The sequence below is a fragment of the Pholis gunnellus genome (assembly GCF_910591455.1).
Source record: "Pholis gunnellus genome assembly, chromosome: 24".
Taxonomy (NCBI): Eukaryota; Metazoa; Chordata; class Actinopteri; order Perciformes; family Pholidae; genus Pholis; species Pholis gunnellus.
Genome location: NC_136551.1, coordinates 8809369 through 8835676, shown reverse-complemented (window position 1 = coordinate 8835676; position 26308 = coordinate 8809369). Strand labels below are relative to the sequence as shown.

Genomic DNA, 26308 nt, shown 5'->3' with positions numbered 1-26308 from the left:
GCTGAGGAGGAGGAGGAGGTTGGAATAGAGTTCAAGTCAAATAGACAGAGTTTTTAATAGGGGGCTGGCCAGTTTGGTGGGTCACTTTGGTTTCGCAATGAATGAGTGGCCTGGACAAATAATAGATTGATTGTCAAGAAGCCTCTATGCCAACTGTTTTGTTTGTCGGTAACAAAAAAAAGAGCCTCTGTGTTTTGGAGGGGTTTAGGCTGTGATAGGGGCGTGGGAGGTCACTGACTCAATCAAGGGAGCACTTCACAGCCTGCGACAGGGGTTTGACCAAAGCTAAGCAGTCGCTGGCAGGAGGTTGAGAGGGACAAGTGGGATTGAGTTACTACAACCATGCTGCTGTAGTACAGGTTTTCAGAACAGTCACTGTAGAACGGATGTGAAAGGGACCCAAGGACAGCAGTAACAAAGTAGTATATACAATATTTTAATGGCAATATGATTTAACTAATATTATTTCATGTATTATGTCAAGTTACACAAGAAATTAAGTGTTTATGGTTTTATTTTTTTGGTCATCCACAACACATCCATATAGCCCTGTATTTGTAATGAACTGCAATAAACTTCAGTGCTTTGATGACCTTCTATGAAGCAACATTACCCTCTACCCCATGTAATAATGCAGAGTCGTACGACTGCAGTCATTGTGGTGAAAGTACTGCGAAACGTAGTGTGATCAGAAACGCATTTCTCTCCACAAACTAACATTGTATAGTAACGTATTACTTCCAAATGAAAGTATCTGTTATGTGTAGTATTTTGACTGAGCAGGTAAACCAGCTGTTATCTCAGGTCCAGCTTGCGATGATGATGCAAGAGGATGTCAATGACAGACCAGGTTCAAACGTTGGTTCTCAGCCGAGGGCTATATGGAAGGTCAGGTGTGTGTGTGTGTGTGTGTGTGTGTGTGTGTGTGTGTGTGTGTGTGTGTGTGTGTGTGTGTGTGTGTGTGTGTGTGTGTGTGTGTGTGTGTGTGTGTGTGTGTGTGTGTGTGTGTGTGTGTGTGTGTGTGTGTGTGATCGAAAGGTTGAACTAGAGCGTGGCTACAAGGCTGAGAGACCTATGAAAGACAGTGAGAGAGGCGCTATCGTCCCAACTATCTCGGCACAGATCACAATGATTCAGTCGAGTTCACCATACCAGTCACTGTACAATAGCTGCTGACGAAACAGCAGTTTCCAATTGATCATCAGAAGATGATGTCAAGCTACCTCTGAGATACAGAGATGCATTATCACTGTTTACTTGGTCAAGGATTTCTTTCTTCTTATGTAACATCCATTGGAGAGCTTTGTATTATTAGGCAGGGCAAGTTTATTTGTATAGCACATTTCAACAACAAGGCAATTCAAAGTGCTTCACATAAAACCATTAAAAGCATCAAAACATAAGGCAAAAGTAAAGGACATTTAAAAACAATTAAGAACATTCATTAAAACATTAAAAACAGTCATTAAAACACTATAAAGCAGTGTAAGAAATAAAATAGAGTAGTGAAATGCAGGAAATTGATTAATATCCTTGACTCTGGTTCAATTAAAGGCAGCAGCAAACAGAAAAGTCTTCAATCTTGATTTAAAGGAGCTGAGTGTCTCAGCAGACCTGCAGCTTTCTGGGACTTTGTTCCAGATATGTGGAGCAGAACAACTGAACGCTGCTTCTCCATGTTTAGTTCTGACTCTGGTAACAGAAAGTAGACCGGTCCCAGACGACCTAAGGGGTCGGGATGGTTCATGAGGTGGCAGCAGATCGGAAATGTACCATTCAATGCTTTTAAAGCAACAGCAGGATTTTAAAGTCAGTTCTTTGTTGGACGGGAAGCCAGTGCAAAGACCTCAGGACTGGAGTGATGTGATCCACTTCCTTGGTCTTAGTGAGGACACGATTGACTTTATTAAAGACGGTCATACCCTTGTTTATGGAATAGCTTAAGCCCACTCGTTTAATCATACTTCTTTCCAGAGGTATGTTGACAGCCGTTCTGATGAATAATACAGAGGGTTTATGCTATACTCAATGCACATTCCAAAGGACGTTTGAGCGCAGGGCAGAGCGCCATTGGCTAAAATCATTTCAGGCACCAGCAATCGGACCAGTTAAAATCAAATGCCAATATTTGACCAACCCAGTTTGTTTGACTGAAACATTGGGAGGGAAACATGTTTGCTCAAGTCCAGTTTGGTTGTATTTGCTCAGAGTGGACTGTAGAGAAACAGAAGCTGCTACAGACAGTGTTATATTCCAGAGGTGCAGACTATTACAGCAGCAAAACGTATCTGCACCATCACAGCAGAGCGGATAGATGGCTGCAATCAAGGTCTGACGCCCTGTTTTTCCTCCATTAATGATGACAAGCCACCAGGGTTGGACCGTCAGATTCTACTTCTCCCGAAGCAGCATCACATTATTTACATCCATTTTGCTTTTAAAGCTCATAATCATATCGGAGTCTGCCAGGCAAGCAAACGCATAATGATAATTGGGAGGTTGATTTAAGTGGCTTGTGTAAGCGCTGACAAATGCTTTTTATCACAAAGTATTTACCAAACCTCTTGTATGTGCCCAGTATGAAATATATAAATGATATATACAGGCAGTGCATGTACTGTATAACATGCAACGATTGAGATGTCATAGCAACAGATATGTCAGGCTTAATGATAACAATTGCTTGCTGGTTGAATCTAATTTATGGTTAGTATAACAATAGCATGTACTCTCTGCCAATAACTGATCTTACATGTGTATAAATGGGTACATTCTTGTTACTAATTAACTATTATCTTAGTTGTTTTCTTTTCTGGTACAGTAATGACTCTGTGTCTTGTGTTTCTCTTGATCACCAAGATTTATTTCAATTAGTAAAAAACAAGGTTTATCTTCCTCTTCATCTGTGTTGTGCTTTTAATTGTTACAAATTGCTTGGAACAGCAAAACAGATACTATTGTAAGATATTGCATGCAATGCTTATTGTGCATGACATCAATATTGGAACAATAGTCACATTAACAATGCGTGGTATTGACATAATGGCCAGTGGAAAGTGTAGTGAGCTCCCAGTTCCTCTATGTAATGTGAAGCTTCCCTCCACTGAAGCTCCTCACCAGAGAAATGGAGCAAGCTAAGCTACATCAAACCAACTTCATTCCAAGTCAGTGCTACTAATATCATATTTATGAATTCTAATATGTATATAACTAGTATAATTATGTGTGTATATATATATATATATATATATATATATATATATATATATATATATATATATATATATATATATATATATTGTACAAATACTGTTATAAAGTGCCAAAATTAATTATCAGATGTATTCAGTTGTGATTTCTAACAATTAACCAGCATCACCCAGCATCACTTTGATGGGCAGTGACTGAATGACAAAATTGAGCCGATGAGAACTTTATTGAAACACCGTCCCCCTAAACAATCTCTATTAGGGTTGTAAGGATCCGTGTTGTATCGTCTGTGTAATGTGAACCACCTGCAGCACAGGGTAAATAAAAAGTAGTCCTCACTACAGATGAGATTTGGAAGATGTGTGATCTGCAAAGCTAAACAATATTACAATTCGTCCTTGGGAAGTGTACTGTAGCACTCAAAGAAAATCATTTTTTCAGCTGGAGGAAGCAACTTGTAAAATCTTAATTAAAAGATTGTATCAGACGTGGCTTTGCTTATGGAAAATAGGGAAATAATGGACTTAAGAGACAAGTTTTTACAGACAGAGCAGAGAAATAATTCAGTCTGCTGGGGTAGCTGGAATGAGAGAAAACTTATTTGCCGCAGGGAGAGAATTGGCATTTTTAATATCCACAGCAATGGACTCTCAATATAGTAACTGTGAGGCTGCAGAGTGTCATTTGGCACAAGATCCTTCATTTTCTATATTTTCCTCCGCCGTTTTTCTCTTTTTAGTCCTCATTATGGCAAAAACAAAGTGTAATTAACGTAATCATGATTAATTACAGCAGAAAGCCTTGGTATACGCATCTGCCTAATTGCAACTTTGCTTTATTTCAAATTCAAAGTAGGCACGACTTTTCATAATAGCAGTATTTTTTTTCTCTTTCTCTGCCGTGTTCCTGTCCAAGTCTATTTTTTGTTTCTACAACTTTTTCTCGAACATCAAAAAAGAGAAAATAAATCCAGCTAAACAGCCCTTTGCTCAAACACTCCCACACATGTTACTCCCACCGTCCCCTCAACAGCAGCCAAGTCCACATATAGAACTGGAGACGGACATTTTGGGAGGACAACATGGGCAAAGCGGGAAGTGTAGCACTGCCAAAGGCAACCTGCCAAGCTGATTCCCACAGCGATATATACATAGTAATACCCCTATTGATTGCTCTGAATAAATTTATTGAGGCGAACCGGAAAGCAGGCTGGGGGAAAAATGGGGGAATTTATGACAGCCAGCACTCAAGATTAATTCACTTTTTAATTACAGGGAAGTACATAGGTATTGCCTGTCGAGTAGTTAAATTTAAAGCTAAGACAAATCTGCAAGCATGCTTGCTGAGAACGCAGTATATGGAAGAAAGTGTATGAATCAATAGAGCATTTTTCCTCGACTCTGCCTCATAGAAAATGTGCATCTGTATTAGATTCTCAAGCATATTCATGCGCAATGGAGATTGGAGATAGATCTGCTTCCTGGGTGTTGTTTAATCCATTTTCTCTTTCTTTGCCTCCTATCAAGCTGACTATACTTTACACCAACCCTTTCATGAATTTTCTGTTACATCTTTTCTTTGTTTCTTTTTTTTAAATCACTTGGTTTTCTGTTGTTTTCATGCTGCAGGAAAGCAATTCCCCCTGCAGAGGAGAACGCTTCCCAGAATGTTAATTTGTTGTTAAGGCAGTTCAAAAGCAGAAACCTGCACATTAACACAGTTTAGTGCTTCTGAGCCCGGGACCACCATCTCCTGAGTCTGTTTTCACACCAGTGACACTCTAAAGACGAGCTATTAGGGTGTTTAGAAGGGACAGATAGTGACGTTGGGGGAATCGGGAAAAGCAGTTTCTTCCTTTTTTTATTTCATTTTCAGAGTCTGAAAACCGTGCCAACGTGGTCATAATCATGTTCGTCGCTTTGTCACTTAAAGGTAAAAATTGTTTTGTCACAGTGGATTCTGTGTGTAATTTGCTCTGCGGCACTCACTCTAACTTCCATCAGGAGAAGCCGAACTATTTCATGTGAAAATGTTGGATTTCAGCTCGAGAACATGAATCATACGGAATGTTTGATAACCTGCATGCAGAGTTCAACATCACACCTGCTGCCTTGTCATCATTCATGAAGGCCAGCTGGCATTTAAGCCTCAGTCAAAAGTCTCATGTCTGACGCTGTAAAGGACAACACTCAGCAAGGTGTCATGAAATCATATGTGATTTATGACCCCTGCAAGGACCTGTGTCAAACGAGCATCTCTTTTTCAAACTACGTGACGTGTGTGGAGAAAGCACATGCATCTGATCCCTTACATTTATTTTGCCATCCCATGCTATTCTAGTTTCACCAACACTGTTGCACTATATCATTCCTGATCCTACACAACAGTCAACCGAAGACTAATGACTGAGATAGAAGACTACGTGTGTGACAGGATGTCAATCAGGATGTTAACCCAGCTCGCTTTCTTTCTTCAACCTCCATCACAAAGCACATCTCGCGCCCAAGCAATGACCCAAGCTGCCTTCCAACACACACACACACACGCACACAAGCCCACTTTCCTATTGTTTAAGAAGCACCAAACAGCATCTTCATCCTCTTTTTATTTCCTTTCGTCCCTTCTCAGCTCACTCTCCCACTCTATCCGCCGCAAAAAAAAACAACTTTTCACAGCACCCCAAGCCTTCGTGCAGCTCCGCTTCTTTACCAGCACCATCTCCTTCCTCTCTGACTCATCCTCAACTCCTCCCCTCAGGGATATTTTAGGCCATGCAGCTTGAAACATATCAGCATCCCTCCAACCACCCAGCCTCCCTATCGTCGAGTGAATAGCACATTTCTGGGGCGGGTGGCCACCGCTGAGTAATGAGTGCAGGCCTCTCTAATTAACAAGCGACTCTTTCATAGCGACGCGTGATTAGTCGCTATGAAAGATCCACGTGTGGACAGCTTTTCTTCAGCAGCGCAAATGTTTACGGTGGCGCAAGGTCCAAGAAGTACGCATCGGATTCAAACCGATGTCTCATTACAGCGTGAGCGTTGAGTAATTATGTGGAGTGACTTTCTTTTCCAAAGAGTGAAGTCGCTCCAGCTATTCCCAATGCCTGCAGTTATATGATTTATGTGATTTCCCCTGAATGTATTGTCCCATCCGTTGAGCCCTCTTATATTCAATTGTTTTGATGGATCTTCTAAAACAACACCTTTTTCAATAAGGAAATATACCCTTATTATGTTCTAGTCAGGGTTTCTATATTGGTATTTTTCAACAAGTATCCTCGGAGAGTATTGCATTGTCATTGCTTTAGGGCTCATTTTCTTTCCAATAGTATATTTTCCGGTGCTTTCAAAGATCACTATTTCAGCTCGGGGAGTCGAGCTCATTTTTAACAAGCAGCATCCTCTTTCAGATAAAAGATTTATGTTTTGCACCTCAGAAATATCCATCATAACAAGTGGCTGCGACTCAACAAAGCACACAAAAGACACATTTCCACTACGTATTAGAATGGGCGAGACAGATTTTGATCTACATGGTGTGACTGTTGGTGCCAGACACGGAGCTTGCAGCATGTCTGAAATGGCTGCTGTCCTCAAGGTGTTTCCAGTCGCCGCAGTGTATAGAAGCGGTTAGCAGCAGTCCTTTTGGTGAAATCGTGGAGCTAGGTCAGAGGTTCTTGGCCAGACGTGAAGATACTAGAGAGCAGAGGGTCAATTCAGCACCGAGGTAGATAAGAAGTTTCCAATCCTGTCGGCTTAGAACAATAAATTGAGGCCACACTATCACAAGAAGTGGACAATTGAACACATGACAAATTTTGCTGCAACGTTTGTGCATAGTAGGCTGCCGTATAAAGCGTGAATCCATGGAAGCATCCTGCTTCGTGGTGGTAATGTAACAGTGTGGAGAGGCTTCTGGGCCCACACTAGACGCCTCAATGTCAGCTAAACATCATTGGAAAGCTACAATTGACTCATGATAGTGCTCACTCTGTTCGTGGCCATAGTAAATGGATACTTCCAGCAGTATAACTAGCCGTGTCAAAAAGCGCTCATCATCTCAGGCTGGCTCCAGGAACATGACAGTGGATTCAATTTACTCCAATAACCTTTGCAGTCTACAGATGTAAAGCCATCAGAGCTCTGGCGGATGCTGGACCAGCGGTTTTGAGGATGAGGTGGAATGGCAGGTGACGAGCAACAGATCCAGATACTTTTTGTTTCAAACCATCATGTGACACATAAGGCTGTCCGTTTCAGAGGTGTGGTCGTCACGGTGTCTCCAATGCACAGCTAGTCTCCACAATGGTGCGAATAAGAGCTTACAAACAAGTGAACAATATGCAACTAGACTGGTAGTTGCTGGTATTGTATTGAGTAGAAACAGAAAACTTCACATCACCTATCAGATTTATTATATGTCCTTACATCTACGTTATGTTAACAATTGGGGAATGTAATGAAGTGCATTTACTCAATTAGTATACTCAAGTACAACATTACTTGTACTTGGGTCTGAAATCATGATGAAGAGATATTCAGCCTACTTTATTTTATAAATCATACTATTTAGGCTCACTTCTAAGCCTTCGATGTATTTATTTTTCCACCTGAACCTGTACGTTCTGCCATTTCTCCTCTGCTCCTCCCTCAGACCCACAAACACACACACACACACACACACACACACACACACACACACACACACACACACACACACACACACACACACACACACACACACACACACACAGTTGGTTTAGAGACCTGCTTTTACTTTGACAGTCTGCTGTGTTGTGAAGACTATCACACATTCACACACACTGCGTTTTTATGTCAAATTTTCACAGGCTTACAATTTATACTATATTCGGGGCGAAACTCAAAACATTATATATTGTGAAAAAACAGTATTGATGTCCATTGAAGAAATAAACCCCTCCCTGCATTAAACAGTGCCTGGAGTATTGCTTCAGGAAACTGTCAAATCAGAATAATATACTTACACATTGAGCCTATTGATGCCCTTCTTCATGTGAGCAATTGACTGTTGTCCCTCCTGCAATGCTGCTATCACAGCAATGGAGGGGAACAAACAATGAAAATGATTTCCTCAATAGAAACCTCAAATTGCTAAATGATAGAGCTTATGAAGAAATGAAACCCAGGTGTCTTTTATTGCTCCCCGTTTCCCTCTTGTAGTAGTTAAACTCCTTCATCAGAGAATGCACTCATCCTGAGTCTGCTCCATTTCACCCGCTTTGCCTCAGGCAGCTTCTTCGGGGGCAACAGCCGCAAGGTCCTCCCGCTAAAATAACAGTTATTTTGCCAGAACTATTAACATCCAACTCCCACACAGCGCGTTCACAGGCAACAGCAGCATTATTGTCTTCGCTGACAATGAACCGATCTGTATATCTGACTGGTCTGAAATCAGGGAAATTGCACCGGTTCTGTTGTGAGGTAATGAAAGCAATTTTCCTTCAGCTGCGGTCACATTAAGAATTTACAATGGCATTTTTCCAGTCTATTGACCTGTATAGTTAGCCATGAAAGAGAACGTTGCACAATAAAACCGGGTAAGTACTTGATGGCAGCCTCCCGAAAATACAGCAATGCAAGTGCATCGTAATAATCATAATTCCTGGCAATTCATTCCAGCAATTGACTCAAGTATTGTTCCCTTATAGTGTTTTTATAGTAATTTCACCTTATTTCGATCATCAAGATGGGTTAGATTATTTACCAGCAGAAACTTGACAAAGGGATGTATTGAATTCAGTTTGCTGGTTCGTGGTTCATTTTTCCTCTCTGCCCTGAGGAAGCCAGACACTTTTTCAAAACTTTAACAGTCCCTGACAGCGGCTGACAAATTTCTTTTCCTGCCCAGTTCTCCAGAGAACCCCTCGGCTGAAGTCCAGTCTGAAGACATTAATGCTAACTTATTCAACACATTTAAGTCCTGGAGTCTTTCGGACTCACTCAAATGACACATCTTCCGATATAAATGATCAGGTCTCAGCTGGGTTGGTTTGCACAAGTTAGGTCAGCTTTCGCCTGCTTTTAAGCACAGTGATGAGTTGACAACTTGATTCAATCATTTAGGCTTTTTTATAAAGCCCCTCTCTTTGTTTTGACAGTCACATTCAAATGAAGTCTTCAAAATAAGTGTTTAGAAAACGTCCCATTTATTTTGCTGCATGTCTGTCTTCATCTTGTTATAATTGTGGACAACAAATCAGCATTTGACAACTCTTTTTTTAGACAATATCATCTGAATTGAGCCTTCTCTTCTCTTCAGGGAACTTTTGTCATTAGTCTGTCAATGTATCAAGTCACTGATCAGGATTGACATTTAAGAAGGAAAATCTTCAGACAGATTGTCCATCAGTCTGATTGTGTGTACTGATCTGAAGAAACTGAATCAGAAACGCAACAGGAGTCCAAGATCTGTTTTCTTTTGCATGTGATTGACTAACAAGGTTTTGCTTCTCGAGTTGCTCTAAAACTGCTTTCATATATTTTCTCCCACGGAACTCACACTTTCCTTTAACGATCTTAAGCTCACACACACACAGAGAAACACACACACACACACTACTCTTAATCTATGTCTGCTGAAGTAGTCTTTAATGAGGTGTGAACAGAGGACCACAACCCTCTCCCTCCCTCCTTCTTCATCTTCCCGCTCTCTCTCACCCCTGGGAGAAACCGACAGACAGGGTGACAAAGACATACAGCGACAGACGGATAGGGGAGGGAGGGAAGGCGATGGGAGAGTTAATGGGAGAGAACAAGGTCTTTTTTTCTCCCCTCTTTCATTACTCCATCCCCCCATCCATCATCATGTGATCACAATGAGAGCAGATCACAGGGCCTGTGAGGGACACTTTAAAGATTTTCTCCCAACGCCAGGCTCCTCCATGTGTGCAGGAGTGTGTGTGTGTGTGTGTGTGTGTGTGTGTGTGTGTGTGTGTGTGTGTGTGTGTGTGTGTGTGTGTGTGTGTGTGTGTGTGTGTGTGTGTGTGTGTGTGTGTGTGTGTGTGTGTGTGTGTGTGTGTGTGTGTAATGTGCCCATGCTGTTTGTGTGTAGGGAAGCAGGTCAGGCTGGTTGTGTTGCTCGCCCTTCAGCGAAAAGCCTGCCTACTCCCTTTTACAAAAAACCCACCACAGAATTATGGTTTTGTAGTTGAACACCAGCCAGCTTCACTAATGCATCTCAAATTTGTGTGTGTCTGTGTCTGTTTGCGTGCCTTCCAGCACGGTGGGATCCCACTGACAAACAGCATATCAGCAGCGTGCCCTTGATTTGGATGAGTTAAACAGCCTTCTCCTACTTTCTTTAGACCTTTAGCTGTAAAATAAGCTCTTCAAAAAATGTTCCACGATGTTGATTGCCTTCCAGGATTGGGATTTCACCTTCAACCGGCTCAGTGCAACCGGCATAACAAAACGAGGCTTCACAGTTGAATGAGAGAGAAACTCTATATCTCGATACCTGTCCGGGCATGACTTAAAAAAAAAAAATCTAAATAAATCCACCTCATCAGTTAAAATTATAAAGTGAGGTTACCGCAGTGAGCAGCATGTCATGCCCTTTTTGGTCAATAGATTAGTCCTGTTTGCTCAGGTGACATTCTGGAGTCACAGTCAAAGAGCACAGTGTAAGGCCTCAGTTTCTCGGTGGTAAAATGGCAGAAACGGCTGATAACTCAGGAGGTGTGCTCCCTGTGATCTTAACAGAAACTCCAATTTGTGCTGGTCCACTTCTCCCCACTGGGTGTGGAAATCCTGACAACTACCATGATAGAACCGATTTTAGGATCTTGAGTTTCAACAGCAGAACGTAGGCTACTTTATAATATGATTTGTTAACATTCAATGATAAACTTGGGGGTGCGCCGGGAGCCAAATGGTCAGAAGGCACACAGTATATAACCACATTATTCTGGTCGAGGATCTTGGTTGCATGCATTACCTCTCAACCCATCTCCTGTCTGCCTCTATACTAAGAACTGTACAGTAAAGGGGAAAATGCATTTTTAGGAAGCCCCCCCCAAAAGGATTCAGTTAGATAAATTACTGTAGGAACATACATTGCAAACAAATAAAAGATCCCATCCAGACTACAATATACTGGACAAAACGTTTCCTTGGATTTCTGTCCTCTAGGTAAATATAATTCGTTTTTTAAGAGGCTGATAGCGCCACCTTTTGAATTAATCTTGGATCGCTTTTCATGCCTCATTCTGCTCTGTTCACATCCATCTAAACGATCAGAGAGCCGTTCGTGTGCTGTGGGCAGTTGTGTTGCGTGAATAGCACATGACTACATCTGTGGGTACAGTCACCAGGAGCAGCGCTGGAGCGTTCAGGTTATTTTCAACCTGCGCTGCATTTTCCATTTTCACGTTTGCAACATCCCGGCAGTTGATTGTGTAACTTCAGACACTGTGGTGCTTTCCTACCTCGAGGTGCTACTGGAGGCAGTTGCCAGGAGTGCTTCACCATAATGCATAACACACCAATGAAATCTACAAAAGTTGAAAATAAGTCATTAAAATGTCCGTTTGACATACATTTGACAGTAGTGCGGCTGCACATATTTTCGAATCACAGTTGGATTATGGTAATTATCTCAATTATTCTATTACTATTGCATTTTCTATGTTCTTGTTTTATCATTAATGCATATACATAATGTATGGCTTTCAAACTCACTCACCGTATAAGCAATGAGCTGTGGCTCCATGGTTGATGAGTGTATCCCCAGCTGAGCTTCTTTTCATGTTACTATAAATACATGCAGCCACATTGCTGCCCGTGCACCATTTTTTCCTCTCAAATCCAGCATTGTCTTGTGTAAGACAAACCATCAGAGTGGCAAAAAATTTTTTTCTTTTTAAGCCGTAACGAAACAAAATAATCTAAGCATATTTCATCAAGAAGGAAGGTAATTAAGGTAATGAGGTTTCTTTGCACAGCACTGAAACACGGCAGGCACAGGGAAAGGCATCGTTTGCTCCGGTCCTTTTATTAAGTTTGTAATTAATGAGCTCACACAGGCATTTTTGCCCATGCTTTCAGCCCACTCCTCTTAACAAATTGCATGATCCTTTATTTAAGACTGCCTTATGGTTTTGTCTGTCAATTGGTGATGAAAGTGTATTTGATTAGCAGGAGTGAGTGGACATCACTGAAGGAATCTTGTATATTTGGCTGAAAACAGTGCGGAGTGCCTTTTTAAAATATGAAGAACATCCAACTAATTAAGAGATTGTACCAAGAGAGGACAACGTAAACAAAATATCCATATATATATATCAAACCTCTATATGGTCTCTTGTTTTTAAGTATTTCACAAATGGCGTTTGGCATTCGTAGTTGATTAGCTCATCGTTTGCTTTTCTGCAAAGCTACAAGTCTCGCTGTCTTCAGCGGAAACGTAGTGTCTTCAAATGAATCATTGTTGCTTCTTCATTGCAGTTAGAGGCTCAAAATAACTGTTGTTAAATGATTGAAATGGCCTAAAGTTAAGGTTTTCCTGCCAGTAACCTCTAGCGTGCAAGTTACGCAAACAGGTGGAAGTAAAGTGAAAACCAGGGCGGAGGGGCGGGTCACATGGCATTTGACTTGCTGTTTCCTGGTTGCTTTTAACCATGGCTGCGATTCTAACCCTTGACTTTGACCATAGAGGGTGGCAGAACAGAAAAACTTGTCTATTTGGAAGGCAATAGACCTATTTTGTCATTTAGTGTGGAGTACTTGTACAAGTATAGATCTGTATGTACTCCTTACAACAGCTGACATATCAACAAGGAGCCTTCGTGTACACAAGGGATGGCGTAAAATGTATTTACTGGCCGTGTCAAGCCAGAATCTCACGCACAGATTTCAACTCAGTAGTTCAAAAGTCCATTTCCAGCGTCTGTCAGTTGCATCATAAAACCCTCAGCTGCCCTGTATTGCACAAACCAAATAGAAAAAAACTCTACATATGAATGCAGGAATCTGAATAACTGCATTTTGAATCTGATAACTAGCCGGAAGGCTTTATATAAACACGTAACTGTAGCGAACGTTCTCTGCTGTGGTGGGTTACATCACCAGAGAACTGGAGTATGGAGGAACAGGTTCGACGTGAACTTTGAAAAACCTCCCTCCATTCTGTCGCTCCTCTGTGGGTTTTTTTCCAGGTTGAGCTCAGCGATCAGTGCTGCAGTCAAACCACAAGTCATTTGTACTGAAACAAGCCTCGTCCCTCCGAGTATTTCCCAGCGTGCACAGATAGAAAACCTCTCTGATGCCACTTTGAAGACTAGAACCAATTAGGGAGTCATTATAATGAGGAGCCTCTAAGTGCACATCTTTTGTTACTCAGCAGCTGTCTAATTGGAGTCGGTGTATTTTCGAAGGGCGTTGGGACGACGGCTGTTCCAACATAACTGTGATACACTTTTGGATCAGCGACCCACTCGTGGCTGACCTTTTGACAACATATACCACATTGCTTGTGCAGAAGGTTTTGCTTTCATTTTTTTTTAATGGGAGGAAGTATTCATGGTATGTCAAAAAAATGTATACTTCCCAGTCATATCATGTGTACACAGCTGAAAATACTGCATCTCCTGCAGCAGCTCTTAACCTTCCCATGCCCACTGTAGCTGTGAAGGATTTTTACCTCAGGGTATATGTTCTGTAGATCCAGAAATGGTTGACTAGTTACACAGCTGCTGTATATACAGTGCGGTTTATACAGCAGTTCATGTCAAAGCCATATCCTCAGTTACACAGTGTGTGTTTTTTACGAGGAATGAATAGCATCAGTATTGAAGCAGCTGCTTCTTTCAAAGCATGTGCATTGATGTTTAAAGCTTTAAATGGGTAATTCTGAGTCATAGTAAGTCATCCGGTCTCTTTCTCCGTCCTCTCTTTAAATATTATATTTCATTTTATTTGTTCCCATTTTTAATGCAGCCTTTATTGTGGTCCTTAATGAATAAATCATACTCCCGCGGTCCACGGGGGAGAAAGATGTTGAATTTAATGTGCTCTTCCTTCTCTCTCTGTTTGTCTTCTCACAGCTCCCCTGACTGACAAGCCGCCGAAAATCCTTTCCCCGTCGGAGAGCCAAATGAGCGTCATAGAGATGGCAATAGGTAAGGAGACGTGTTTTATTCCCCACACTGATGGCTTATTTTCTGTCTGTTGGTGGAACGTGTGCTGTCATACTCATGGCAAAGCCAATTCCCTCCAAGTAGGAGCTGTTCTACTTAACTGTGGCTTTGTTAGGAACAATATCTTCATGTTTATCATATTTTAGTAAGAGTCCTCCCTGTTTTCTGATCTGCTCCCATTTCCATTTGTTGTTGACGCCGTTTGCTGTCAATGCAATCTCAACACATCCTCTTTGTTTACCTGTGGTACTGATAGAATTAGTGCAGATTATCCTGAAATGATTGTATGCATGTCATACTCGGCACTCTGTTGAAAGAAATACTCTTTTAAAGCACTAATTCATTGAAAATGCTTCTACTTTGTTGATTTTTCTCTTATCGTTAAGCAACTCATCAACACTTCCTGCGCAAATGTTTCATATAAAGACTTCCAGCAGGTTAGGTTGAGCAATATCTCCTTTCCTAGCAGGTCTTTAAGGTGAAAGGTTGAGTTCCCAACAACAAATGGCGAAGTAGAAGTGTTCGAAAATACTGTGGTGAAAACCATAACTAATGGAATTATTGCTGTGGAAGTATAGACTATGCTGAATTTACCATTTACCTGTTTTTTGAGGCTTGTACATTATTTGAATACCAGCTCTTATTTGCCAATTGATGGTATTGCTGTAACTTTTACTCTGTGATCCTCCGAGTACTTGACATCAAAGTTCAAATTCAATTAGATAAAACCATTGACGCTAGTTGCTAGCATTGGAGTGTGCTGTGTAATTGAACCGAATTGATCTCCAACACTTTCCTATCAGTTCAATTTGTGCTTTGCATCTGCACAGATCTGACATAACAAGTGTTGAAGTGTTCAGTACAAGATTTTCAATTAGGTCTGTTCTCTGTGCCCTTTTGTGAATGGACCTCGACTTTTCCTCTCGATGGAGGAAAAATACGAGATGAGTCATTCGACACATTTGTGTATGAAAGAGAAAGTTAGTTCAGTGGGTTTAAAAGCCATGTCCGCCTCCTTTTCTCTTCCTTTCCATTGGGTGCCTCTTCATTGTAATTACACTGATCACATCTAACTTGCTGGTGATGCTGGTTTGTTCAGCCGTAATGAGTCAGAAATGAATCGAAGTGCTAATGTTACGTCTGAGAAATCCTACATACCTTTAAATTCCTAATGTTAGCATTACTTTAAATGATTGCCTCCATTTCTGCCTCATGTGGCTGCCTCAGAACAGCAGTCCTCCGTTTGCCTTACCAGCTTTTGATGCTCAGGGGCTCATGGGAAAATTCCTGCTTTGTGCCTTATTGGACGAGAGCTCAGCTGTTGGTAGAAGGGAAAATGGGTCATGATGGAGACTTTCTTTGAAGTCAATTTTTCATGGGCGACGAACACAACTGGCTCGCAGAGGTAAAAGGTGGCAATCAGAAAATAGACGCAAATCACTGTAGCTTTAAATTAATGATGGATAAAAGCCTCTCTGGCTTTTTTCATCTGATTGAGTGTTTGATAGTGGATGATGGAGATTTACAATACCCATTACTTTGTTGTACTAATGGACAGGCAATAATGTTCCAAAGATAGGAAGTTTTGGGCTTGATTTTATTTATTGTGTAACTGAACATTTTACTGTATTTTTCATTCTCTGTCAGGGATTTTCAGCTTCTTTCAGCTTTCTAGACCTTCATCCCCCAAATGTATCACATTGGATTTTCCTCTTGATTTTGATTTTCCAGTGGATGAGGATCAGTAGAAACACTTTTTTATGCTCCTCCTTCGCCTCAGCACCCATTGATATTCTACACAGACTCAGCACCTCTGTGTACATAATATATGAACACCTATTTGATCCTCTGCCTGTATAACCCCCTATCGCTTCCTGTTAGCGTTGGGCTAGCATGCTCTTGTCATCCACAGAGAGAACCCAGTCGAACGCAGTGTGGCAGTTTTGGCGGAATTTTAATATTCATACTCTGAAAAACACTGAAATATAGAAGCGTAAATGGCTTCGGCTGACAGTTAATTAGGCAGGTGAGAGGGAGAGAGCGGGAGGAGTGGGAAAGGCGAACGTGGAGAGACACTTTTTGGGCTCTTGTTATGGAACTCAAGGGATGAACTGAGAGATCTGTAAATGGCGGGCCCCAATTAATCAGCGCACATCGTCCGTGGCCCACTCGCTATTTTGTCTCCTAATGGATGTGGTTCCTCAGTTATAATTGATTCAAATGCTTGATTAAAACATGTTGTACAAATGCTCTTCTCAGCCCCTCGTTGGGCGTGCCTCTCTACCACTTTCTCTGTGGGACAGATGCCTCACATTTGCAGTCCGTAATTCAGTCTGACAGTTGAATACGCTGCTTTCACTCAGTCTTGTGCAGATGTGGAATAATTGTCTGCAGTCAAGCCAAGCAGACAAACTGCAGCGCAAGTCTGTTTCCAGAGTGCTAATGTGTTCAATTTTTAAACACGACGGGGTGATTTATTTCCTTAATACATGAACATGTTTGTGCCACTTCTATGTTCTTGAACACAACCCAACCAGGGATTCAACCTCCAGAAACAAATCTGCTTCATGAGCGTTTGTTCTGCTGCCAGGTTTGATTTGTTTTAATGCTGTTTTCTGTGCAGGGCTGACGTGTCACTCGCTGCCTCGCTTGCCTACCTATCCTGGCATTTTATTTCGGGTTAGATTGAATTCACGACCATCGCGGCACTCCGTTTGTGATGCTCATACTGGGAATATCCAGCGAGTTCCCCTGTGATCTTGATTGGCTGTTAAAACTTCAAGCTCTCTCAACTGCCTCCTTCCTCAAGATATCACACTTCATCCCCTGACACTTGACATTACGACACCGCAGCGAGTTTTCTGAAATTGCTGCGGAGAGAAAACAAGGTGATGGTGTCTGAGCCATCCCCCGAAATACACTTTTAAGCTCTCACTTGAATGCTTTAAGAAGCCCTGCATCTCTCTGTCGTACTGGTACGCATCATCAATCTGTAATATTCAATGCATCGCAAGAGTTGTTTTGTGTTTGAGTAATTGAATTGATTTTTTTGATGTATTCACTTTCCCCCAAACGTCTTGTTTTCTTGTTCTTTTGTGCCTCACTTAGTTATTTGCTTTGTTTCCCACGATGCCTTTTTGGACCCTTCAGGGGATGGAAAACAATTTGTTGTTTTCAGTCAAAGATAAGCAGTAGCACAGCAACAACAAACTGTTAACAAAGGGAGGGGTCAAAGGTCACAGATACAGGGACAAATGATCTCAGGATATCTTCAAATGTTGTTTTTTTCCATGTATGACTGTATAGTTTGTGAAATACAAAAAAATGTAATCTTTGGCAAAGTTGAAACACTTTAAACTTGAGCGCACAGCAGATACCTGCAGCCGGGTTATGAAACCCAGAATCCAAATCTACCCAGAGGAGTTGGGGAGGTGATAGCAACATGTTAATGCTCAAGGTTTTTAATGAGATGGTCAACAATCAAACAGGTGTAATGTTGGGCTGTCCACATACTTTTGGCCACGTGGTGTACCATCATTCCACTCTGGGATTATAAGAACAGAATTATGGGAAACATTACAGATGAACTCGTAATGATTTGTATGTCCTCTTAGCAGAAGATTCAACGTATTAATTCCAAGCCGCTATCGAGTAATACAAAAGGCGTCTTTTTAATAATATAGCTTGGATATCTGTGTTACTCATTGTGGAAATCTCTTTGTTCTAAGCAGCCTCTCTCTAACAATCTGACAATCTGCACTCCTCTCAGAGGTTGAGCTTCCTCATCTGTTGGTTGGTGAATAATAACAGTGTAAACTGTAAATTGCTCTTCAGTCACTCATCAGAAGGAGTTACATTGTTTAATGATATAGTATGAACTGAGGATACCTCAGAACAAAGCCATCATTATCCTGAATTGACTTGGAGTCGGCAGCCACATCAATTTAGAATGTGCAGTCCTTTGGTAATGAGGAGGCTAGCACATCTATGTACTGTTATTCTGGTGCAGGTCAGGTTGCTATGAGACTTCCATTTTCCTCTTAGCTGACATCGAAACCTTCACATTAAGACGTGACGAATCCAGATCCCTCAGTAAGGAAGTTTGCACTCGTGTGGGTTTTTTCTCCATCCTCTGCAGAAACAGAGCATCATTAGGAAGAAATGATGAACTGCACATAGACAGCAGACAAAATGTCACCTTTCACCACACTGCTCCAATGTGGTTGAAACTCAGTCCAACAGATGGTCTTGGAAAGTTTAACCTTTACATGACCTTATCAATCTATGAATGTCGATCATCCCATTATCCTGGAGCAGATTTCTTCCTGTAGCTGTATGGATTATATCTTCTATTGGAGTAATATTTGGGTTCTTGTCGCATTGATTCAGGCACTTTTTTCAATACGTAATGATTGACTTTGATGTGTTGGATGTCGTATTGACAATCGGCTGTGGGAAAAAGGCCCACCATGCCACAGACAGGTAGACATATAGATCATGTTCAAGGTCAATACCAAGAGTTCTGGAGAAAGGATGTAAACATCCAAGGGTCAGGAAGACGTGATTATCACCTGAGGGTTTATTGATTTTGTTGTTTTTGTTGTGATCATGTATTGTCTTCACACGAAACCTGCCCTCCTTTTATATGTGTATATATATTTTTTTTTATTAGAATAGTCTCGGCGAGTTTATTTATGGAGCACATTTCAAACAGACAATTTTAAGTGCTTTACATAATGCATTGAATCCAATAAATGTTTGAACAGCACCAGACAGGAGAGGTGGAGCACCTCAGGGTTTCAGTAGGACAAGGATTAGAAATATTGGACCTATTTTACATAATGCTACAATAAAGATAACTTTGAAATGAAAACCGAAAACATTTGAACCTATAACCCACTCAACTTGGCTTGGATGTGTGCAGAACTTTTTTAAATGAGACCGCTTGTGTTGGTGCTCAGTTTAACCCCAAAAGCTAACCTGGAATCTGACTCGATGGCACGGGTACAGACGGCACACGCTGATATTTTCCGACTCGAGTTTTAAATTAAAAGCATCACTCGCTGCAGCTCGGTGTTATATTCGGTACATCCTCTAGCTACCACTCGAGTAGTCGCATGCTTTTCAGCCATGAAGTTCTCATCAAACCGTGAGTTCCACAAAGAAAAAGAGTCGCCCACAGCGTGGCCTCAGTAACACCTACTGTATCCCCGATATCACACACACACACACCAGCCATCCCTCTAAATGTCACTGGCTCCGCAGAACGCTCCATCGACGCCAAAGGTTCAGAGGCCCTAGGATCAATATTACATCATTTCTCTCAATTAGGGCATATTTATTCCCCTCAAGTTATTGTACATCTGCGAGTGATCCTATCTGTATTCCTGGCAAGTCTCCAGATGAGTCGAGGCCCTGCAGGGAGGGGAAGACAGAGTGAGATAAAGACGAGAGAGGAGGGAAGAGAATGAGAGAGAAATTAAGGGGGGGGGGGGGTTGGGCAAAGAGTCGGAGCAAGGGAGAAAGAGTGAGATCATTTAGGATTCACAGAGGGTATGAAATACGGTGGTGTCTTACCTTGAGTTATTACAGATGAAAGTGGATACAAGACAGCACACTGTCCCAAATGGTTAATATACCCTGCAGCGTGGAGGCATAAATCGTGCCTGTCATATTAGAGGCGGGTTTGTTGGTGGTGATTGGAAGGGATTATTGGCAAAGGACTGCTCCCATTAGTGTTTTACATAAGTGCGGTAATGAGGGGGACAGTCTGTGCGAGCGCTTGCAGAGACTCGGTCGGCCCGCCGGACCGAAGGAGACTTTATGTTTATTCAAAACCATGAGGAAATTCACTGGAGCGCGACCGCAGGGCGAACACCATGCTAACATGTTGGATGGTGATTGACCTCTGAAGTCGAGCTGTAGTCCCCCATTGACCGCTCCCCGCTCTGCTTCCTGTCAGCGGCTCCCATCTCCCTCGTACCCGTCTCTGCCAAAGTAAGAGGAAAAATGGCTGAAGGCGTTTGCTCTCCTTAGCAAAAGAAATAGCATCAAGCATTTGCCAAGCATTAAGATATACTGCCTCCTGTCTGTGTCAGCCACACTTCCCGTCTCTGGGTAGACCTATTAATCATGAATTGGTCTTCGGCGTGTAGTTTACAGAAAGTCTGGTTTGCTGTAGTTTTTTTATTTTCATGTGTAAGGTCTAAAGAGTTCCTGCATTGCACCTGCATGTCGGCACTTGGGAAGGTCCGAAGACTTCCGCCGATGTCAGAATCATTTAGCAGATCGGTAGATTATATAAAACCCACTGAACCCGTTTTGACTCTTTGATTAACCTGACTAGTGGTTTCGATGTGATACACCACTGCAGTCACGGTGGCCTTTTTACTGGCGCCTGCGTCTTCGATTCACTGTGTAAGTTACAGTTCTCCACAGTGGAAGATGTAACAGCTGTGGACTTGCTATCCAGGCTGTCACAGCTGCAGTAGTGGTGTGTGAGCGATCTTATGTTACAGTACAACAACCCCTTCAGGCGCTCGCTCTGTGATTGGTACTCTGGTGCTTTTGGGTTTGTTTCAGCACAGTGTAACTTTAAAGCTGCACTTTCTTTTCTCCTCTGTGTTATTATTGGGTTTTGCCATTCTCCGACTCGTGTCACCAACTCTGCCACAGAGTGCAGTCTGTGCAGTTCCCGTCCAGCTGTTGCTCTATCAACAGCTGTGTACTTCAGATCCGAGCTGGAATTTTAAATTGAAAGCGCTCCTCCTCAACTCACACACATTCGTTTCCATTTTCTGACGCTCCTTCCAGTCCCGTCATGTATCAGTAGCTTCTGCACTGCAGCAGCTATACACCCAGTCTGATAGGCAACTTAAGTCCAACACCAGCATATGGATTACTAGCAGCAGGAAGACTCACTCGGTGACTCGTTCAGCACTGTGTGACAGCTGGGCACCCACGAGCCACCTGCCTTAAAATTAAACCCATTTTAGTGTGGCTGTTAAGCACAGCGGGGTTTTTCTTTACGCCCATTAGATTAGCCCTCAGTTTAACCTCAACAGAGCAGTGTCACCTTGTCTCTTTTGTGAGACACTATTTAAAAAACTTCAACTGCTGGCAGGTGGAGGAGCCATTAATTTGCTCTGGTGACTCGAAGATAATCTTTTCATTGTAATTTCTCAGGTTGTTTGGTGCATTTTATTCTGCAAAGTGATATTCTCTCTCTGGATTTTACCCCTGAATGCAGAGAGAAGCAGAGCAGCTTGCATTTTTATTTCCCCCAGAATATATCAGCCTCTCCTGTGAAGCCAGTTCCACCGCACAAGCCTCAGCCAAAATGCAAATCCTGCAAACTTCCCCTTCATCATCATCCCCTTGACAGTGCATGTGTGTTTCCTGGTTGAACTAATTGCCCTCGCTGTATTTCCAGCCAAACAGGTGGCCATATTGGTTTCCTTCCGGCTGTCTTCATGTGACAGTGCATCCAGGTTGGAGAGAGATGACAGTGTCCCCTCTCCGCCCGGAGTGTGACCTTGGTTAGGCGATGCTCCCTCTGCACTGTCTTTGGTCTCACATTGGTCTTTGGGGCCAACTCCTGATTGTGTATATGTTGTCGCGTGTGTGGGTGTGTGTGTGAGAGACATAGAGAGATAGAGCGCTCTCTGATGTCTAGCCAGAAAGCTAGAGGGCCGGATCACGGTCAGGAGGGGAGGGAGATGACAGTGGCAGCAAACTTGGCAAGTGACACATGAGACCGCAGATCTGTGATGTCATGGTACAGCTGCTGCACACACACAGATATTTTGTGCCCATACAGGCAAAATCCAATATTCTTCAAACAAGGAGAAACAGAAGCTAATGTTCACTGTTTGTCTCATACACACACACACACACACACACACACACACACACACACACACACACACACACACACACAGGTCTATTGCAGCTTTTACCACCTCACACTGTCACCTCAAGGGATTTGTGTGTGCTAAAGCAGCCCGATATGGTCAGATTTGTCTTTCTCCACACACATCCAGTACTGGTCGGCTTTGTGTTGGTCCATTGTATCCGGTCCTCTGTTCGGTCCGTGGGTGGTCATGCTACAGGGGATAGGAATGTGTCAGATGAAATGTTATGGATATTTGTCTCATAACTGCTATGAGTCAGGCAACACCTTGTTTCTATACCTTGGGTAAAGAAGCACTATTTCTTTCCTCAGCAGTGGGAGGGATTATGACATGCTCAGATAGGCCATGACCTCTCTGCAGACCAGAATAGAATAAAGTAGAGCGGATATTTTGGAATACAGCGTTGTTGTGTTCACACAGTCATCTCTACTGCTTCCTCATGTGCAAAATGATGACATTTCTTACACTGTTTATAGTGTTATAAGTCATTTGTGATACATACCACTATCTGGGAGAAAGAGTGACTTTATATCCATTTCACACTAATTACTTTCATATTTTTTAACCAATGAATTTATTCTACTCTATTTTCATTTCAGAAAATCAATTTGGTTAATAAAAGGAGGAATAAAAACATGGATTATTATACAGTAGGTTCTCATCAACAACATGTTAATAGTTAGAACTTGTGACAGTGATAAATGTTTGGCAATTTCATTATAGTTTTCTCTAAAGGGAAAAAGAAATGGGTTAGAAAGTTATGCTGTGTTTTAGCAATCAAATTCTTAATTTGTAGATATTTCAAAAGTGCGTATAGCACTTTTATACTTTTGTTTTAGTTCCTCAGATGTGAAGAGTCTGTTAATGGTGTGTAAATCAATAATTCCCAATTGAACTAATATAAATTTGTAAAATTTGTATGTACAAACAAATGTATTTCTTTACACACATTAAGACTAAACCATTTTATCCTAATTCCATATTATAGATTAGCATTTAGTGATCTAGAAAATCATACAAATAATGACTATATTTTAAATAACTTTTTAAAATATGTGATTTAGCGCACTTTTTTGTTGTGGGAGAAAAGACTAAAAACAATCTGTTTTACTAGATAAACTCAGTAGTCCACTGTGAATTAAATCAGTGCACACATGTGTGCAGTCGGGATATAGCTTAGGCAGTTCCTCCCAGAGCATTCTGGGTGAGTCACGAGATGTACTTGCCAATGTTAAATTCAAAATCGTTACTTCTCAGTTCAGCATATCTCTTTTGGAAGGGTCCAAAATGTTCCCAACAATGAAACCAAAGTGCCCAGAAAATCTTTTGTTGCAAAAAGATTTCATTTTTTCCCCGTGGTTCCTGGTGAGAAACCGGCGTCTCCGTGCCAGAGGTCTTGGCAGCACTCTGGTTTAATCTCTGAGACTCAGGCTAACTTCTCTTCTTTAGCAAACACACACCCGACCATCCACTCTCCCTGCCAACCGCAGGCCAGATATTGAGCATCCTTCCATGCCGTGACACAGTATTGATATTGATTTTAATTATGACAGCAACATACTAAAGTGCTTTTCTGAGGACTTGTGCATCGGTGGATCGTTGGTCTGTCGGTCGCTGCAGCTGGTGGCAAGACATCAACAACAGATTTTTATTTTTTCAATGTAATTGTCTCTAACAGGAGAGACGGGAGGATTTGTTTTCCATTTTCCATCACATGCAGTGTTTCTACTATCAATCCTACAAAAGACATGGAAGGTCTTGGAGGAAGTAGGTAAACCACTCTCCCAAGACAAAGGAAAGAAGACACAGACAAACCAATCATCTCACTGCATAAGCACCGTTAAGGCAGTTTGTTTAAGTATAGGCGAATAAAACCACTTGGTTAAGGTTAAGCAAAAGGTTGTCGTCATGGTGACAGTCACACGGTCCCATGAGGTTCGTCCATGTCATCGCTCCCCCTCTAACGCCGTGGGCAAAAGCTGCGAGTTTTCAGTCGTGATTGGCTGCTTTAAACGCTGCTTGCCCAAGGATCAGTTGACATTTCTTGCACTCTGCCTGGCACACTTTGGTGATTTTATTTTCTTGTTTTTTTTATGACTGAGGAAGATTTACTTCCTTGCACACAGACTGGCAACACAGATACATAAAAACAGATAGGCGGCCAAAGTCCAACCAGCAGGGAGCGTTCATTCCGTGTCTTCCCTAACTCTACTCTAACTAATTTACTTGTCTATCCCCCCCCCCCCCTTCTCTGACAGTCTTATATTCAGACAAATAATGATACAGTTCCATATGCAGCTATTATCATCCAGATCCAATGCTGTCATTCACGCCAAGTTCCACTGATTGCCAGAGTGGTTCTGTGCTCTTCTTGTAAGAGCAATATATAAATCTTGATATAAAATGTTGATGTGTTAGTCACTACTTAAGGCAAAAAAAATCATCCAGTACATTTGATATATTCATCTATTTTGAGTATGGATGCTGTCAGGATTTCTCCTCATGAATCAAAACTTAGTTACAAAATAACTCCCCCTCCAAACCAGCAGTCAAAGTGCAAATATACCGAGAAACCAAACTCAACGACGGCTCAATGTGCAGCCAAAGGCTTTATTCTTCTCCAGCATCTCCTCCCCTAGCAGCTACGAAGAAGAGTACACTTACAGATATAGAGAGTGCATCTTTCTGACATCACATGCATATTTTTCATGGTAATTAAGTCCTTCCAACTTTCAAAACTTCGAACAGTTATCTCCCGTTGCCACTTGGGGCCGTCAAAGTGCAAAAGTGCCAAGTGCAGCCTGAACAAGAAGCATAAAAGTCAGCGCAAACGCTGCAAAGTTACACCAACAAACGTCTTGAGTTTAGTTGATTTGGCAAGCAGAAGTAGAACTCGGCGAATTGGTCTTGCTGTGGTCCTGCTTTTTTACAGACAAACTGATTATACATTCAGAGTGGCATCAAAGTATCATGAATAAATCAATTCCAGAGGAAAAGCATCACTGAGGCAAAATTTGGATTGTATTGATGCCACCGGGGAAACCTATTTTTGCATGACATTTACGCCAAAATATTAGGTCGACCTCCTAATAATGAGTTGAAGTCCATTGGCACAATCAATAACCTGTCTCCACTCAGAGCTAGGCAGGAGTCGATAAGTACGGTTTTCCCTGGATAAACTTAATTAGCCCATTTCATGCAAGAAGCAGGTGGCACTGATATTTAACACACTTAGTTTTTGTTAAAATGTGTGAAAGAAAAACAGCACTAACCTATCAACACCAGGCAGCTTCAGAGTCCCCAGGCTGCGAAGTTGATTGCCACCAAGTCGCCTGTGTGTGTGTGTGTGTGTGTGTGTGTGTGTGTGTGTGTGTGTGTGTGTGTGTGTGTGTGTGTGTGTGTGTGCGTGTGCGTGTGCGTATGTATTTTGTTTGGGAGTGTATTCTGTGTGTGCATGTAGGTATGTCTGTGGTGCTCTATTGTATAAGCTATGTGTGTGTGTGTGGATTGTCCTAGTTTAGAAGACCCAGAGCTATGACTCATCAACCCATAAAGCAGTAGCCGAAGGGGTGGGTGGGTGGGTGTGTGTGTGCGCGTGTGTGTGTGTGTGTGTGTGAGAGAGAGCGCAACATGGCTGCGTTGTAAGTGTATGTGCACGTTTAATGTGTGCAAAAATGGGGAAGGAAGCACAGCGAGAGTGAACCATGGGAGCTGTTGTGTTATCGCTTTCATTACTGTACCTGCACACATGCACAGTCTGTGTTTTGCTTCCTCCATTAGTTGATGCAGTAAATTGCATTAAGATAAATACTCAAACAACGTTGCATCCACTCTTTATTCCCCTCATCAACTGTAAAGTGTGTGTGTGTGTGTGTGTGTGTGTGTGTGTGTGTGTGTGTGTGTGTGTGTGTGTGTGTGTGTGTGTGTGTGCGTGTCCTTACTCGTCCTCACTGTGCTGTCAGGCTCTTTTTGTTTCTCCTGACACAAATGTCAGAGGCAGAACAGT

At 42.0% G+C, this 26308-nt stretch overlaps 1 protein-coding gene across 1 annotated transcript in view; it reads left to right on the top strand.

The window, feature by feature from the left end:
* LOC306715476 (interleukin-1 receptor accessory protein-like 1) overlaps nucleotides 1–26308 on the top strand; it is a gene marked incomplete at both ends in the record, with an annotated part of 185217 nt that overhangs the window by 93063 nt on the left and 65846 nt on the right. Inside the window, one exon of the mRNA XM_079185867.1 lies at nucleotides 14297–14371. Within this exon, the coding sequence (XP_079041993.1) occupies nucleotides 14297–14371 (75 nt within the window). The remainder of the gene's footprint in view (nucleotides 1–14296; nucleotides 14372–26308) is intronic.